We start from the raw sequence: 16,771 nt of genomic DNA, 5'->3' as shown, positions 1-16,771 counted from the left end.
CCATCCACCCACCCATCCATCCACCATCTATCCACCATCCATCCACCATCCATCCATCCACCATCCATCCATCCACCCACCCATCCATCCACCCACCCACCCACCCATCCATCCACCATCCATCCATCCACCCACCCATCCATCCACCCACGCATCCATCCACCATCCATCCATCCATCCACCATCTGTCCACCCATCCATCCATCCATTTGTCTTCCTGTCCATCCATCAGTTCATCCACCAATCCACCCATCTACCATCCATCCACCCATCCACCATTTATCCACCCATCCATCCATTCACTCATCCACTGTCCTTTCATCTACCCATCCATCTGTCCATTCATCCACCTATACATCCACCCATCATCCCATCCACCATCCATCCACCCACCATCTGTCCATCCATCTGTCCATCCCCCCACTCCTTCAGGATTTATTGAGCAGCCCCTGTGTGCTAGCTTGTGCCAGGAGCTGGGTGTACAGAGAGGGAAAGATACCACCTTTCAGTCAAGGAGCCTCAAAGCAAGTATGGGGAACGAGGTGTCTCCAGGACCAACAGGCCTGTAGGAGGTACAGACAGTGTTGGGCAACACTGCCCTGCACTTGACTGTAGCCCTCCAGGGCCAGCCCTGGGTCCCCTGTACCCAGTGAGGATGCTTACAGCTCTGGGATACCCAGGGAGCTTGGGGTTTGGCCTTGGGATCAGGAAAGAATGTTCAGATCTCAGCCCTGTCTCTGACTTGGTGGGGGCGTGACCCAGGCTTGTTCCTTGTTCTTGGCTTTCACTTAGCACTCCCTGACGGCTGTGCCCTTGACCGCCCTTGACACCTAATGGCCATCCTCTTGTTTCCAGAGTGACTTGTTGGACGTCAATCAGATCATCAAGGACTTGGCCTCCATGGTGTCAGAGCAAGGAGATGCCATCGGTGGGTATTTGTGCTACCCTCTGAACCACCTGCCCCACAGCCACGTGCCCTTTCCCCCAGGTGTAGGCAGGGCTGCCTCCTAGATGAACGAGAGCCAGGGTGGTTCTGGAGGTCTGAGCCTCTCTGCTGCCCCTCCACTCCATGTCCCCAGGTCTCCCCAGCCCTTCAGGAAGGCCACGGTTGAGGAGGCTCATGTAAGAGGGTGGCCCACCCATTCTGCTCATTGAAGAGTCTGGGCCTCCATGCCTCCCACCCTGGGCCTTCCTCCCAGCCGAGGACTCCCCAGGGTGAGGACAGACTGTCCTGGGTGGGGGAGGGGTCAAGGCTGCAGTGAGTGCCCCAGCAGAGAGGGCTGGACGTGTGGAGCCCAGAGCCGCCTGGAGCGGGCTCCTGTCCCTGGTTTCTGTCTTCCCTCCACGTGAGACCTCAGCCCCACCCAGCCTGGTCTCTCCACCCCAGGTGGCCACATGGTTCTTCCTGCTGCTGTCCCGAGGGCCTGGGAGGCCGGAGTGGGGGGTGTAGGAACCATGGTTCTCTGGCCCAGAAGCGTGGGGCTGACTCCTGGTACCAGAGCCACTGGCCAGCACAGTCAGCTCTCAGCTAGCCTCTGCCCGCCACTGCGCCCCCCCCCCATTCCAAGGTTCTGAGGTCCGTGTGTGTCTTGCTCCCCACGGGGCAGCCAGGCCATGTCCCTGGCGGTGCTGCACCCCCAGGAGAGGAAGGGACTGGGGACGGGGCGCCCTGCGGCCTCCCGGGGCTGCTGTCCAGCACGCTTGCCTTTCGCCCTTTCTCAGAGCCTGGGCTGTGTGCAGGACTGTGCTCAGCGGCTGTGCAGTGGTTCTGCCCCAGCATGCCTCACGCTGGTCTCCACAGGCCCCTGCCTGCCTGGGCTGCACGTCCTCCTGCCCTGCACCCCTGTCGGCCTCAGCATGGCTGCTGCAGCCATTCTCACCTCTGGCTGGCTGTCTCCGGGCGGGGTGTGCAGAGTGTTTTGTCCACTCCAGATGTCACCCAGATGGTCACTCAGTCCCAGTGACAGACTGATGGGGAGGGGCTATCTCCAGGTGCAGGGGGGAAGAGGGGCAGGCAAGGGCTGACTCGTGGCCACCGTGGTCAGGCCTGGGGACCCTGGAGTGGGACACCTGGGGCCGAGAGCAGCTGAGACCGCAGGACCCCACAGTGTGCTGCTGTGGGTGATCTAACCATGATGGATGATGGGCAGGGGCCCCTGTGCCCCTCTACAGGGACAATGGAGGCTGTGAGCCTGGCGGTGCTCGGCTGGGCCTGGCCTGGCCCGTCTGCTCCCCAGCTGGCCGTGGGCCTCTGCCTGCTCCCTCAGCCTCTGGTGCCTTTCCAGGGTCCGGCAGCAGCAACACGTGCCGGCAGAGCTCCAGCCCAGAGCCAGCCGTGGCGGCCCTGCTGCCCGGGCTGGGCTGTGCGCCCCTGCGGCAGGGCCTCCACTCCCGCACCAAGACGCGCAAGCCCAACTTCAGCCCCCAGGAGACGGAGGTGCTGGTGCAGAGGGTGACACGCCACCACCCGCTGCTGTTCGGAGCGCTACGGGGCACGCCCTCCCGGAAACACCGCGTGTGGAACAAGATCCTGCAGGCGGTGAACGCGCTGGGCTACTGCCGGAGGGACCTGGGCGACCTCAAGCACAAGTGGAGGGATCTGCGAGGGGCGGTGCGCAAGAAACTGGCGGAGCGCCCGCGGGCCCCTGGCCTCATCCTTACCCCTGTGGAGCGCATGGTGGCGGAGACCTTCTCAGCCCCAGCCCCCCTAGGCGAGGGCCAGGCTGCCGAGCCCCTGCCAAGTAAGTGGGCCCCCTAGGCCTGCCCCTGTGCTGGGGTTCCAGTGAAGGGCCCCAGGGAGCAGGACCCTCGGGGAGGGCTGTGAGTCTGACCACCACCCACATGTAGACGGGAAACTGAGCCTGGGGTCCGCGAGGGGCCCACCCACCTGGGCAACGGAGGAGCTGGGGCTCAGAGTCAGTCTCATCCTGGCCCCAAGCTGGGAGTCCTTCTGGGGGTCCCCCCACCATGACGTAGCACAGCCAAGGGCCTCCAGAGGCTCAGGGAGCAGAGGACGAGGGGCCACGCTCCCCTCCCTGTCCCCACCTGGTGCCACTCTCCTGGTGTGGGGGAGCGGGACCACCCTGACCCCTTCCTGTGCTCTTGTTATGGGGGCCCTTCTCCCTGGGGTCACTCAGCCCCCAGAGCAGACCAGGGCAGTGTCCAGCGGCTCTCAGCTTCCCAGGGCACACTGACCCCCCCCCCCCCACGCTGAGCCCATGCACCCGCCTATAGGCCCCCTTATCTGGAAGTTTCTGTGTCTGGTGAGGAAGGCATGGGGTGCTTGGTGGGGTCTTCCCGCTGCACACGGCCACCTCTGGCCTCCAGGGTGGTGCTGGCCTGGACTCCTGGTGCCACCTCCTTCTGCACCTCCTCCTGCTGCTCCTCTTCCTCAAGACACCTCTGAACGTCCTGGTCAGTCTGCCGCAGCGGCTGCGCCTCTCCTCTCGGCCAAGATGGACTCTTTGCTTCCGGAGGAGCTGCTGGAAGCCCCTTGGGGACGAAGCCTGGAGCAGGACCAGCTCTCTCTCGAAGGCCACGGCGTGGACCGCAGGACTCAGCCTGCACACACATGCCCCGGCGGACGGCTACAGCACAGTTTCTAGTGGGCCCAGCGCGACATGTGTGCAGACGCACCGTTCCCTGGGGGCTGGCATTGGTCATGGGCCTGGGAGACGGTCCAGGATAGGGCCAGCCTGTCAGGCCAGGGGAGGCCACCACAGTCTCCTACAGGCAGGGCCAGACCCAGTTTTGGGGTGCTGCAGGGCTGGGTGTGCACACTGGGGTGCCCGACCCACCCCACGAGTCCCCAACCCTGGAGCTGGGCAGGAATTTGGTGGCTGTGTTGTTCCTGAAGGTCACTGGTGCTTGGCTCAGTAAACTGGCTTATGGAGGGGTCCAGTCCAGCACAGATGTCCCTGCCTGCCCTGCTGGGCCAGGCGCCCCCTTCCTTAGACCCTGCAGCCCCTGGGCTTGCCTCCATCAAGGCAGCCAACTGACTGGTTCCTTAGTGCTGGGAGCCCCTCCTGGGAGTGTCCGTCCCAGACGGTGCTGATTGTCACTGAGTGACCGAGTGAGAGGAGTGAGAGGGAGTGGCCTGGGGCCGGGCCTCCCTGACAGGGCTGAGCTACGGGTCAGGGAGGCGGCTGCAAAACCTGATCTGGGGTGGGGGTGGGTGGCAGAGACTACTGCCGCAGGCCCCACCAGTTCCTCCGTCTGGGTCAACACTCGCCTGGCGCCTGGGCAGGGTCAGGCCTGCAGGGGCCTCTCATGGCCGCGGGGGCTGAGGATAGCCAGTTGGTAGAGTTGTGGGGCCTCCTTGGGGGGCTGAGTAGGCAGCTCTCTGGCGGTGCCTTGAGGTGCATCCTCCTGCTCTCTGTGAGTGTTTTGGGAGTGGTACTGAAGGGGGTTCTCTTCGGCCCCCCGAGGCCTGGCCTGGAGTCTGGGTGCCCCGTAGTCTCCGGAGCAGAGGCCCTGCGGGACAAGGTCCTGCTGAGCAGCCCCTGTGCGGGGCCTGGGGGTCGGCGGAGGGCACCTGCAGATTTGCCCCTGACCAACTCGGGGTCTTCGAGAGGAAGCAGAGGTGGTTCAGGGCTGATGAAGCATCAGGGTGTGCAGGCCAGGTGGTGGGGTGCCGCCTGCCCCCCTGGCAGCCCCTCGGGGAGGGAGCTGGGTCTGGCAGGCGGGTCTGCTTATACTGTGGCCCAAAGCAGAACTGGGTCTGATCTGGGGGGCGCTCTGCAGGCCAAGCGTGTTCATTCTTGGTCTGAGGTGGCCTTTGGCTGTGGGATCGCTTGTGTCTCCAGGCCGCCCCTGGCCATCAGAACCGGGCTCATGGTGTCCCCAGGGCCTGTGGCTCGGTGCAGACCGGACTCGGGCTTTGTCGGAGGCTGAGAGCAGAATGCTGGCACAGCTCAGGCTCTGTGCGGTGGCTGGACGGAGGCAAGACCCAGCTAGGAGCGTGGCCCCCAGTGCCCGGCACTGGCCCAGACCCTGCCGTCTTCCTGTGCATGGGAGCCGCTGCTGCTGCCCTGTGCGTCCGTCTCTTCCCTCCGGGGGAGCAGGGTGGGGCTGCTGCCGCCCACGGCCTGGGGGTGTGACGTGGCTCCTTGGCACCCAAGCAGGGCCGTGGCAGGAGCAGGGGCCTGGGTGGACACTGGGGGGTCAGCGCTGCACGTGGGGGAGAAGCAGGGGTGCTGCAGCACGAGAAGGGGTGAAGCCCTCCATCCTCTCCTTCCAGTGGGGCTCCACGTGGGGGGGCTAGGCTTCGGATGCGGGGGAGGGAACCCCAGAGAAGACAGCCCCTCAGAGCAATCCACTGGGCAGGGGGCACGCTGTGCGCTGGTGGTGCCTGTGTTCATCTGGGCCTTCTCTGCCGCGGGCCTTGGGCCTGCCGCTCTGCTCAGCTCCGGGGCACCCCGCTGTGTCGTGCTCCAGGGGAGATGAAGGATTTGAATTGAACTATTTCTGCCTCTGAAGTCCTGTGAGTTTGGGGTCCTGTCTCCTTGTCCTTGAAGCAGGAGCTGTGTGTTTGCAGTAGCTGGCAGTAATGGCCGCTGGTCTTCGGGGAGAGCGCCTCTTGCTGTGGCCACAGGCTTGCTCCATCTAGTGCTACCAGGATCCCTGGTAGCGTGTAGAAGAGGACGCAGTGTAGACGTGTTCTTCATCTGGATTCAAACCCAGTTCCTGCTGCGGGTGAATGTCACAGTCTTAACTCACCATCACGCTGTGTGTCCCGCAGCCTAGCCTTGAGTTCCAAGTGGGTCTGGCACGTTTTCACAATGCGGCCTTTTTACTGCCAGCATCGTGGAGTGGAATGCTCTGGTTTCCTGGGGATGCTCTGGGCCTCGTGAGGGTGGCCGAGCTGTGCCGCCGGTGTCACTGGTCAGGGCTGCGTTGACGCCCCCACCAGGCCCGTGCCTGAGGCCCCACATCGAAGCCTGAGCCGGTTGGCCACTGTCTGGAGACCACGGGCCAGCATGCGCTGCTGCCCAACCACAGACCCAGGCAGGATGGTCCTTATAGTGGCTCCGTGGGACCTGCAGAGACAGTCTCTGTCCCTTTCTTCGAGGCAGGGGCCATGGTCAGGAGCAGGAGGACTGCCCAAGGGTGCAAAGAAGTAACAGGGCCAGGCCTCTATCCGGGCTGGCCTCGGCCCTTTCCTGAGTGGGCTGCCCTTGCCCCCAGGGGCACCTCCTGATGGCTTGGTGACCAGTGCCCACGCCAGCCACGTGGCCCAGTGCCCCATCCCTGCAACCTCTGTCTCTCTGGAGGCTGGACTCTTCACCTGGCCTCCAGTGAAGCCAGCATGGGGTCCTAGTGACCACTGGGGAGGGCAGCGGCCATCCACCCCCCACACCTCTGGGCCTGGGCTCCCTGGGGCTCGCCCTTGGGGTAGCCTCAGGGTCACACTCTGTAATTCCTTCTATTGTCTTGATTTGCAGATAGTATTGAAGCCAGCCTTGAGGCTGCGTCCTCGCACACAGAGGCGGCCAGCGAGCTCCTGGCTGGAGCCAGCCGGCACCAAGTAAGTCAGTATGAGGGGACAGCACGGCTGGCCCGCGGCCCCCTCGGTCCCGTCTCCCTGGGAGGCCTAGGCCCTGCCCAGTACTTGGGAGGGGCACGCCCACAGGATCTTCTCTGAGTCAAGGGGGACTGGTGCAGGGGAGGGCAGAGAGAGGACTGTGGTGTCTGTACCCAGGGTGCCGTGCACCGCCGCCTGCTGTCTGCACCCCTGCTGAGGCTGGAGCTCACGGAATGGGTCACGAGTGTGAGCAGGACCCCGTGGGGGATCTCACTGCCATGGGTGCTGGGCACAGCCATGGTTGCCCGGGAGCGCACTCACCAACCTGCCTTTCCAGAAAGCTCTGTGGCTTCTCTTTTGCCCAGAAGGGCAAGCTGGGTCTGCTGGTGTCTGTCCCCTTCCTCTGATCCTCCTCTGACTCTCCTACTCCTGCACCAGCTGCCCAAGCACCTGTGCGGCTCGGGGCTGCCTCTGGCCTGGCTCTGGTCTGGAGGCTGGGGTGGACCCTCCCTTCTTGGAGCCATCGGAACTTGGCTTGGGACAAGTTGGCTGGCTCAGGGAGTGAGGGCAAATATCAGGCCTTTATTTGCTTGCAGTGGGGCTTAGAGCAGCCCCGGGGACTGACGGCTGGGCCTCCGTGCTAACCCGCCGCCGCCGCCGCCACGTGAGCACCTGATTAGGCCAGGTCCAGCTGGGAGGGAGGCCTGGGCAGCCATCCTTCACTCACTCCTCACTCACTCACCGGCCCTCTGCTCCGTGCTGGGCTCTGACACACACAGGTGGACACTGTAGAGACTGTCTCTCCATGAGTGGGCATCCCAGGGGGAGGGTGGGGTGGACAGTTCGGTCCATTGAGAGGTGGGGCAGGGAGAGTTTCCTGGGAGAGCACACGCTCCATCCTGAAGGCCAGGTAGTAGTTGTCCTGGTAGAAAGGACAGCGTGCTCAGAGGCCAAAGGAGGAGCCACCCCAGGGAAGGTCAGGAGTGTGAGCACTGTGTGGGGGCCGTGGTGGGCAGGAGCAGGGCAGAGCGTTCCAGGGAGATGATGCCCTCATTCCCTGGGGTCTCTGGGAAGTCAAAGCTGCGTTGGCTTTCCCTCTTCTCCATCAATGGCCCTCAGTATGAGAAGTCGGGGTGACGGAGGGTCAGCTGCACATGAGAATGGGCGAATGCTGCACCAGGAGAAGAAACAGGCTGCGCCAAGGTCTCGTCTGCAGGATGGGAGCAGAGGCAGGCTGACGTCAACTCAGTGCTCGCTGCCTGGCCCATGGCCCCTGCCACCTTACAGCACACTGAGGACAGCTAGGCCCTCCACCTGGGACCTCTCCACCAAGCTTGGTCCTCCCGGAGTGGAAGGTAACGGTTTGCAAACGACAAGCAAGGCAGACTTGCCCGAAGCTCAGGGCCTGGCCTCTCTCTGACGGGAACTCTTCCAAGTGGCGGGGCCCGCCGGTCGCCCTGACCAACAGCCGCATCTTGAGAGGGAAGCAACAAGCCAGCAGGGTGGCTGCCTCCATGAATGTCCAGGGCCACCAGGTTGGAAGGATCGGCAGATGCCAGGACCACAGGAGGAAGATGTGACAGTGAGGAAGAGATCAGCGGCAGGAGGAGGTGGAGGCTGCATGGGTGGCCCCCTGTGTCCATGGACAGCTCATCAGGCTCAGACCCCCTGTCCCGTTTCCGGGGAGCTCATTGGACCCTGCCCACTATCACTACCCCATTTCCATTGCAAAGCAGTGACCCTGTGCCGTAGGTGAGGTGAGCGAGGCTCAGGCCCTGGAGGTAAGCCCGCAGTTGCTGCCACATAGGAAGGTCGTCCCGCTCCTCCCCACCAGCACGTTGGGGCGTGTCCAGCAAGATGGACATGGCCCAGCCCCGTGTTTCAGGTCCAGGTTTTCCCTGGGAAGTTGGCCAGTGTGCCCCCCACACCCTGACAAGAGGAAGGGTTAGACATCCCTACAGCCAGACAATGGGGATTGGAAGTCCAGAGGAGAGAAGGGTTTCCCAAGACTGCACGGCTGTCAAGAGGCAGAGCTGGTTTTGGACCCTAGGCTCTAGGATTTCATGTCCAGGGCTTTTCCTGCCGCCTTGGGGAAACTCTGGTACACCCTTTCAGCCTCCTCGAACATCCACTTGCTGGAGGAGTGGACCCAGAGATCCATGGATAGGTGCCTGGATGGATGGAAGGATGGATGGATGTGTGGGTGGGCAGAGGTGAGGGCAAATGGATGGGTGGATGGAGGATGGACAGATGGGTGGGTGGATGGAGGTTGGATGGATGGGTGGACAGAGGCATGGATGGATGGATGGATGGGTAGACAAGAGGAATAGGTAAATAGATGGGTGGATGGAGGATGGATGGATGGATGGATAGATGGGCGGGTGGACAGAGGTGTGGATGGATGAGTGGATGGATGGATGGATACGTGGGTGGACAGAGGTGTGGATGGATATGTGGACAGAGGCGTAGGTAAATGGGTGGGTGGAGGGTGGGTGGGTGGACAGAAGTGGATGGATGGGTGGACAGAGCCATAGGTAAATGGGTGGATGGAGAATGGATGATGGATGGATGGGTAGACAGAAGTGTGGGTAAATAGATGGGTGGATGGAGGATGGATGGATGGATGGATGGATGGGTGGACAGAGGCATAAGTAAATGGGTAGGTGATGGATGGGTGGAGGGATGGATAGAAGATGGATGGGTGGATGGAGGATGGATGGAGGTATGAGTACATGGACGGGTGGATGGGTGGACAGAGGCATGAGTAAATGGGTGGATGTAGGATGAATGGATGATGGATGGATGGTGGACAGAGCTATGGATAAAGGGGTAGGTGGATGGAGGATGGATGGATGGAGGATGGATGGATGGATGGATGGATGGATGGATGGATGGATGGAGGTGTGAGTAAATGGATGGATGGATGGGTGGACAGAGGTGTGGGTAAATAGATGGGTTGATGGATGGATGGAGGGGTGGACAGAGGCGTGGGTAAATGGATGGGTGGATGGAGGATGGATGGATGGAGTTATGAGTAAATGGATGGATGGATGGGTGGACAGAGGCGTGGGTAAATGGGTGGTTGGAGGATGAATGGATGATGGATGGATGGACAGAGCCATGGATAAAGGGGTAGGTGGATGGCGGATGGATGATGGCTGGATGGATGAATGGATGGGTGGATGGAGGATGGATGGGTGGATGGGTGGACAGTGTGAGTAAATGGATGGATGATGGATAGATGGGTGGGTGGATGGGGGGGTGGATGGATGGGTGGACAGAGGCGTGGGTAAATGGGTGGGTGGGTGGGAGGATGGATGACGGGTGGATGGGTGGATGGACAGATGAGTATGAGGAAGGAGGATGAAAGGAAGAAGATGGATGGATGATGGATGAAGAAATTGATGGGCAGATAGATGAGTGGGTGGTATTGTGAATGAACAGATAGACAGAATGGTGGATAGACAGGGGCCAGCTGGGTGGATGTGTGGACAAATGGCAGCATGGAGGCTGGGCACTGAGGCTTTGCAGTTCCCAGGCTGAGGTTTGGACCTCAGTGTTACTGGAGGAAGACTCAACTTTGAGTCCTCCTATTTTCCTCCTGTGCGTGCTGCTGCCCACCACAGAAGGGCATTGGGAGACCTAAGTAGCTCTGTGTGCAGAGGGCCTCCCCATCCATCATCTCTCTGCCCCTCCAATGTATTGCCCCAGTCATGGCTGCTGGAGGCTGACGTTTCCTGTCTCCCTCCACCAGCGGACGAGGAGGATGAGGCCCCCAGCTGCCTGTGGCTACCCCTGCGGACCCTGGAAGGGCCGAGCCTGCCTGAACCTGACCCCTTGGACCTACGAGGAACTATCCCTGCGCCTACCTCCTCGCCCTCCCCACCGGCCTCCCCAGCCTCCCCAGCCTCGGTGCCCCCTGCGGCTGCGTTCCCAGGAGCCCTTGGACCCTCCCCACCCTCCACTGCACCACCCCCACCCCCTGGGAGGCCAGCGGGGGAGGCCTCCGAGTTTGAGCAGCGGTTGCTGGACTCCCATCGGCGACAGGGTGCCCTGCTGTCCCACTGGTCCCAGCAGCAGAGCGCACTGATGGCCCAGCAGAACCTGCTGCTGCAGAGGCTGGTGGAGCAGAGCCAGCGGCTGGCCGACGGCGTGGAGGCCCTCAACCGGACCCTCAAGAAGCTGGTGGAGGCCTGCCCAGTGCGGGGAGCCTCGCCCCCTGTTGTGGATGGCACCCCTGCTGGCGGAGCGGCCTGTGGGCCCACCAGAGGCTCCCAGAGCAGCCCCCAGGGCCCCCACCCAGGCCTGGAGGTCTTCTCAGGGATGATCCTGAAGGTGGAGGAGGAGGTCTAGGGTCTGGCCCCCAGAGGGCTGCACACAGCAGGGACTCCAGCCCTTCTGGGAGGTGGGCTGGGCGACAGCCGGGCAGAGTTGGGGCCTCGACGGAGCCATCGAGGACAAAGGACACCCTCATAGGCATTGTCTGTGGGGCTCAGTGACATGCAGGGAAAGGCTCTGGGGCCGGTCTGTGGGTCCTGGGCAGAAGTCTACTCAGGGACGTTGTGGCTGGAGGAGGCGGACAGGCACTGGCTGAGTCCAGCCTCCGCTCCCCATCCCGTGCTCTCACCGGCTGCGCCGAGTGCCTTGGAGGCCAGCACCGGCACCTCCCTGCAGCCGCACAACTGGGGTGCCCTCCGGAAGCCACCTCCTCCTGCTCCTCCTGAATGTGTGGGCTCTGCGGGCTGGCTCCGGCACTTTGCTCGATTCTGCCAAGGGCACCACGTCTCGTCATTTCTCCCGGTTTAGATCTGTGGTGTGATAGATACGTGGACGCGTATGTGTGACTTGGTACTGTATGGGGGGATGCCATTTTGTACCTCCTGATTATCTTGCAAAAAAATTATTTTTCTTATATAAGCATAAAATAATGAAAAAGGCAGAAACCGTAACGATGATGCTTGCCAACAAACGAGACAGAGTCCAGTCCTGTTCTCGCAGATGGGCTGTGCCTCTGTGCTCAGCCCCGGCAGGGAGCCCCGGGCACTTGCTGGGTTTTCAGATCTGCTCCCTCTGCGACCTCCTGGGTCCCTTGTCGCGTCCCTCAGGGAGCTGGTGTTCCCCACCGGCCGTCACACAGCGGCAGCCACACAACTCGGGAGGCTGTTCGGAGAGGCCAGCCTCTCCTCGGAGGCCAGCGGGAGAGGACAGGGCTCACCAAACCCCAGGGCCTCGCTGGTCCTGGGCCTCGTGCCCTCTGCCCGTCTCCTCTTGACCTCCTTCTGACCGCTGTGGATAAAAGCCTTCTCCAGAAGCAGGAGCCCGAAGTATTGGCGTGGGCAGGACACTGTGCTGGTTCCCGGGCTCCAGGGAAGCCCAGTACTGAAGAGAGCCAAGACCAGTGTCTCAGGCACATGGGGTGGGACCCTTCTCTGGTTTTCCAGGTTCACCATGGACCAGCAGCGTGTCAGTAACTTTGTCTATGGAAGAGAGCCTAAACTCTTCAGCCATTCACCCAGCTGCTCCCTGTGACCTGGCCCTGCCAGCCTTCCAATCTCCTCTCCCTCTGTGGGGACAAACAGTGCCATTTGCTCTCCATGGCAGCCTTACTCACATGGTCCTGCCCTGGAAAGCCTTCCTTCTACTCTTAGAACCTCAGTTCCATCTCCATGCCAACTCTAAGCCTCATTATTCTTCATTCTGGGTGGAAGGGCTGGACTGTTCTTGTCCACTCAAAGATGCCCACTAGGTTGGCATTCACCTCCCTACTGGCTACGAACACTGCTTCCTCGCAATACAGGCTGATGCCTTCTCCAGTCTCAGACTGAGCCCTGAGCCAGTTACTCGCTGAGCCCTGAGCCCAGTCACATGCTGAGCCCTGACCTTGGTTACACGTTGAGCCCCGATCCCTAGTCACACTCTGAGCCCTGACCCTGGCCACACACTGAGCTCTGATCCTGGTCAGACTCCGGACCCTGACCCTGGTCCCACACTGAGCCCTGATCCTGGTCCCACACTGAGCCATGACCCTGGTCATACTCTGAGCACTGACCCTAGTCACACTTGACCCCTGACCCTGGTCACACTGAACCCTGACCCTGGTCACACTCTGAGCCTGATCCTGGTCAGACTCCAGACCCTGACCCTGGTCACACACTGAGCCCTGACCCAGGTCACACTCTGGGCTCTGATTCTGATCACACACTGAGCCTGAGCCTGATCACACACTGGGCCCTGATATCACTCACACTCTGAGCGCTGATCCCAGTCACACTCTGAGCCTTCGTTCTAGTTATACTCTGGGCCCTGATCCTGGTTACCCTGAGCCCTGACCCCAGTTATTTCCATAATACCTATCATGTGCCTCCTGTGGCCCTGGCCCCATACTAAGTGCTGAAGATGCATAAGTGACCAAGGCAGACCAGAAGCCTTTCCTCCCAGAGCTCATGGTCAGCTGTAGAAAACAATACTAAGCAAGTAAATACATATTGGGTAAATGTTTTCTGTGTATAAATTAAAACTAGATTTGGCTATATCTTACAGAAAACCCAGATGGCATGTTTGGGGAAAACAGGCATGATGACTTTTACTTAGAAGCTATCTGTGCTTGGTGATCCTCACGTGGCCTACGGACCCTGCTCCATCGTGTGCTCATGGTCCTGGATGGCTGCAGGGCTCCCACCACTGCACTCGTGTTCCAAGTGGCAGGAGGGAGAGGAGGGATTAAGAAAGCACGTCTCCTCCCTTTAAGGATGCCTCTGCTTGCATCTCATCCCGTTGTCTGGCAGCTGAAACAGGCGGCCAGCCGCCCAGCATGGGTGGGACCTAGTGCCCCGGAAGGCAGGGCGTGGCCATGCTAATGAAGGCCTGTGGGCAGAGGCCCTAGAGATGACATGGCAGATGTCAGTGAGGCCCGGAGAGCAGGTGGGAGGAGAGGGCGGGCAGAGAATCAGGTCTCAGCTTGGGGAGAAGCAGCCTTCACCCCTGCTGCGGGCTTAAGAGTCAGGGCCTGAGAGGTGGTGCCTCCAGGTCTGTCTGCCTCCGAGGCCCCGGGGCCCCCTTTGGCCTCTGTGGCTGGAGCCCTGTGCTGCAGACAGCCTGGGGAGGGAGGAGCATGACGGGGACAGTGGGTGCCTGTCATCAGGCCATGGGTCGGGGTGCACAAGGAGGCCAGACAGCGCCTCAGGGAGAACAGAGCCCCTGGCTGGCCTTGGGGGCGGGGGTGCTGATGCATGGAGGAGAACCCGGGTGCTTCTGGGGTGCTGTCCTCACACCTGGGTCTCTGGGAGCTCCTCTTGGGGATGCACCAGGGGAGCCTGAAGAGTCTCTAGGAAGGGTGCTGTGGTCTTGGGTTAAACAGGAGCCAGAGTGTCCTAGGAAGGAAAGTCATGGGGAGCGTGTGAAGGAGGCACAGCAAGAGGACGGCCGCCCCTCCCAGATGGGACTGCGGTGGGGTCAGCCCTGGCCGCCAGCCTCAGAGCCTGTCCTGCTTGGACACTCTCCCCAGCAGCACAGACTCCGAACGGACGCGAGCAGGTGGGGAGTGAAGCCAAGGTTGGGGTCCCGTACCAGGTGCCTGTGGGCCCAGCAGTGGGGTGCTCCGGAGCAAGTGCATGAGTGGGCTGTCCCAGCATGGGGGTCACCAGGGCTGTGGGGCCCGAGGAGGGAAGGGGTGTAGAGGGGGACAGGGCTCTGAGGACCCCGCGTGGGAGGAGGGGGAGTGGCGCAGTGAGAGAAGGCAGGAGCAGTCCCGTGGAGGAGGAGAGCCCGTGAAGGCTGCAGGGACAGGTGCCAGGGGAGGGTTCCAGAAGGGCCCGGTGGGGCAGAGAAGAAAGGGTCCGGACGTGGGGCATCTAGAAGGTGTCGGTGGCCATGACGGGAGACGGTCTGTGGCTTGTCTGCAGGGCCTCCGGCGGTGTGTCCAGAGGCTGGAGGGGCAGGGGGCTGGAAGACGCTGCAGGTCACCTCAGTGCACCCCTTGTACAGATGGCAAACCCGAGAGTCCGGGGTGCACTGCGGGTGCAGGGATGACGCCTGAGGCAGGCCTGGAGCCCGTGACAGGACTGCAGGCTCTCGCCCTGTCCCCTCGTGGCGCTGCCTTAACAGGCGAGGGAGCCTCGTGCATCTCACCCCTGGAGCAGCCGCAGGACGTGCACTGGCTCTCGGGCTTCAGAACAGTGTAACCTGGAAACCCACCATTTAAAGTGCTTTGCTGCCTTACAGAGAAGCAAAGGAACTGGTCTTGTTCCCTACCCACCATCACCTCCCCTGCTGCCCGAGTGGGAAGCAAGTTCAGGGCTGATCTGAGATCCCAGACCTGCAAAGGCCCTTCACGGAGGGAAGGGGCCAGTCGGGCCTTTGGGCGGCCCACAGAATGAGAGGCCCATGTGCCCCCATGGTCAGATACCACGCCATATGTCATGGGGCCACGGAGTGGAAAGCCGAGGAAGCAGGAACAGTTGCAGAGATAACAAAACAGGCCCCGTTATGGGTCCAACTGTGTCCCCAAAAACACGCGCTGAGTCCTCACCCCAGGGCCTCAGAGGGGACCGTGCCTGGAGATGGGTCTTTGGGGAGGTGATTAGGACAAAGGAGGTCACTGGAGGCCCTGATCCACGCTGACCGGTGTCCTTATAAGGGGCGAGGAGAACGGAGACACGCACCGGAGGACGACCATGTGAGGACACGGGCAGGGGACGGTCATCCACACGCCAGCAGAGGGTCCTCGGGCACCAGCCCTGCCCACGCCTGGGTCCCGGACTCGGACTCACAGCCGCCAGAGCTGGGAGGAAAGCCGTTTCCGCGGTCTCGGGCGCCCGACCTGTGTTTGCTGAGGCGCCGAGCTGGCTGACACAAGCCCTGGAGGAATGCAGCTACTGGAATTCATCAGACTTATGACATGGATAGTTCCTAAGAAATACTTTAAAATAAGATGAAGTCACAACAATGAGCAATAAGAAGAGACTATCAAAAGTGACCAAGTGTGTCTGAAAAAGACCACCTCTAACTTTTAGAAATGAAGGACTCCATGGACGGCCACGAGCATGGGCATCTGGTGGCAGAGGAAGTGACGAGTGGCAAGCGGAGGGACGCCCGGAGAGGCTGCTGTGTCGCAGAGTGCCGAGCCGCAGAGCCCGGCGGAGCTGAAGAGGAGGAGCGCGGCCGCTGGGACCCAGAAGGCCGGAGTCTGACGCGGGCCAGGCAGGTGCAGGGGGTGCAGGGGCACCGCACGGCGGAAATGCGACAGCTGCTCTCCCGGCCACATGGGGAGAAGCCACGGAGTGCCACGGGAGGGGATCTTGTTCTCGTGGAAAGGAGGAGCGCAACAAGAGTATTTGCCGCCCGAGTCACGCAACAACAAGGGAAACTGGAGCGCGGAGAGACTGTGTCTGTGAAGTGTTCCGAAAATAACCGTGAGCGTAGAGTCACGTTTCCACAAAACGTCAAGGACAAGGACAAATGCAGGTGCTTCCACGGCAGCGAGAACCTGGTGGGCTCACCAGCAAGAGGCGCTCCCTAGCGGACCGTCTGAAGGACCGACGGCAGGACGGAGGAGCCGACGCTGGAAGGATGGGGGGTGGGCAAGAAAGTGGTAAGTATGGAGGCAGTGCACCAAATGACTATGTGAAATAATGAAGTGATTTTGTAATAAAGTAATAATTGTGACTATAGTGTCTAATTTGTGGGGTGAAATCTTTGGAAAGCACAGACCAACAACCGGACAAGGATAGTATATTAGTTGGGAAGAGTTGCTAAAGTATTCTCATCTCATATTGTTTGTAGGGAAGTTAAACATGGATGAATTTTAGCTTCTGTTAATAATTATACACGGTAAAAACTCAAGGGCTCCTTCATCAAAATTAAAAACTTATCCTCTGCAAAAGGCCCTGAGAAGACATTGGGAAGACAAGTTATTCATGGAGAGAAACAGAGGAGATGTATCCTGTATATGTAAAGAGTTCTCTAAATTCAAAAGTAAGAAAACAAACAATTCAGTGAGAAAATGGGCAAAAGATTTGAGCATTTGCCACAGAAGATTTACAATGGCCCCATGAGCATCTGAAAAGATGTTCAGCACCACTAATGTTAGAGAAATGCAAAGTAAAACTGTAATGAGGTCCTGCTGCGCACCTGCCCCAGAGGCAGAAGGGGGAGACGCAGGGACGCGGGGAGCCTGGGCTGTCCGGGCGCTGCCCACAGGACGGCTGCTCTGGAAGCCGGTTCGGTAGTGTCTTAAATACACTGCCCAAC

The 16,771-nt window shown here is 60.7% G+C and overlaps 1 protein-coding gene across 8 annotated transcripts in view; it reads left to right on the top strand.

Annotated features, from left to right (window-relative positions):
- TSNARE1 (t-SNARE domain containing 1) overlaps positions 1-12,712 on the top strand; it is a 102,582-nt gene extending 89,870 nt beyond the window's left edge. For 6 of the 8 annotated variants that reach the window (XM_073893296.1, XM_025871203.2, XM_025871205.2 and 3 more), the window contains 3 exons: positions 856-928; positions 2,286-2,741; positions 10,278-12,712. In XM_073893296.1, coding sequence (XP_073749397.1) covers positions 856-928; positions 2,286-2,741; positions 10,278-10,876 — 1,128 coding nt within the window. In that variant the 3' untranslated portion in view covers positions 10,877-12,712. Of the gene's footprint in view, positions 1-855; positions 929-2,285; positions 2,742-6,443; positions 6,527-10,277 lie in introns of all 8 variants that reach the window. The other 2 variants (XM_025871209.2, XM_025871206.2) reach the window with 1 other exon arrangement.
- The last annotated feature ends 4,059 nt before the right edge of the window (positions 12,713-16,771 follow it).

Source organism: Callorhinus ursinus, unplaced genomic scaffold (assembly GCF_003265705.2).
Source record: "Callorhinus ursinus isolate GAN/ISIS: 27379988/994484 unplaced genomic scaffold, GSC_fseal_2.0 scaffold5, whole genome shotgun sequence".
Taxonomy (NCBI): domain Eukaryota; kingdom Metazoa; phylum Chordata; class Mammalia; order Carnivora; family Otariidae; genus Callorhinus; species Callorhinus ursinus.
The sequence above is the reverse complement of the archived record's forward strand: the minus strand, read 5'-3'. Positions and strand labels throughout refer to the sequence as shown.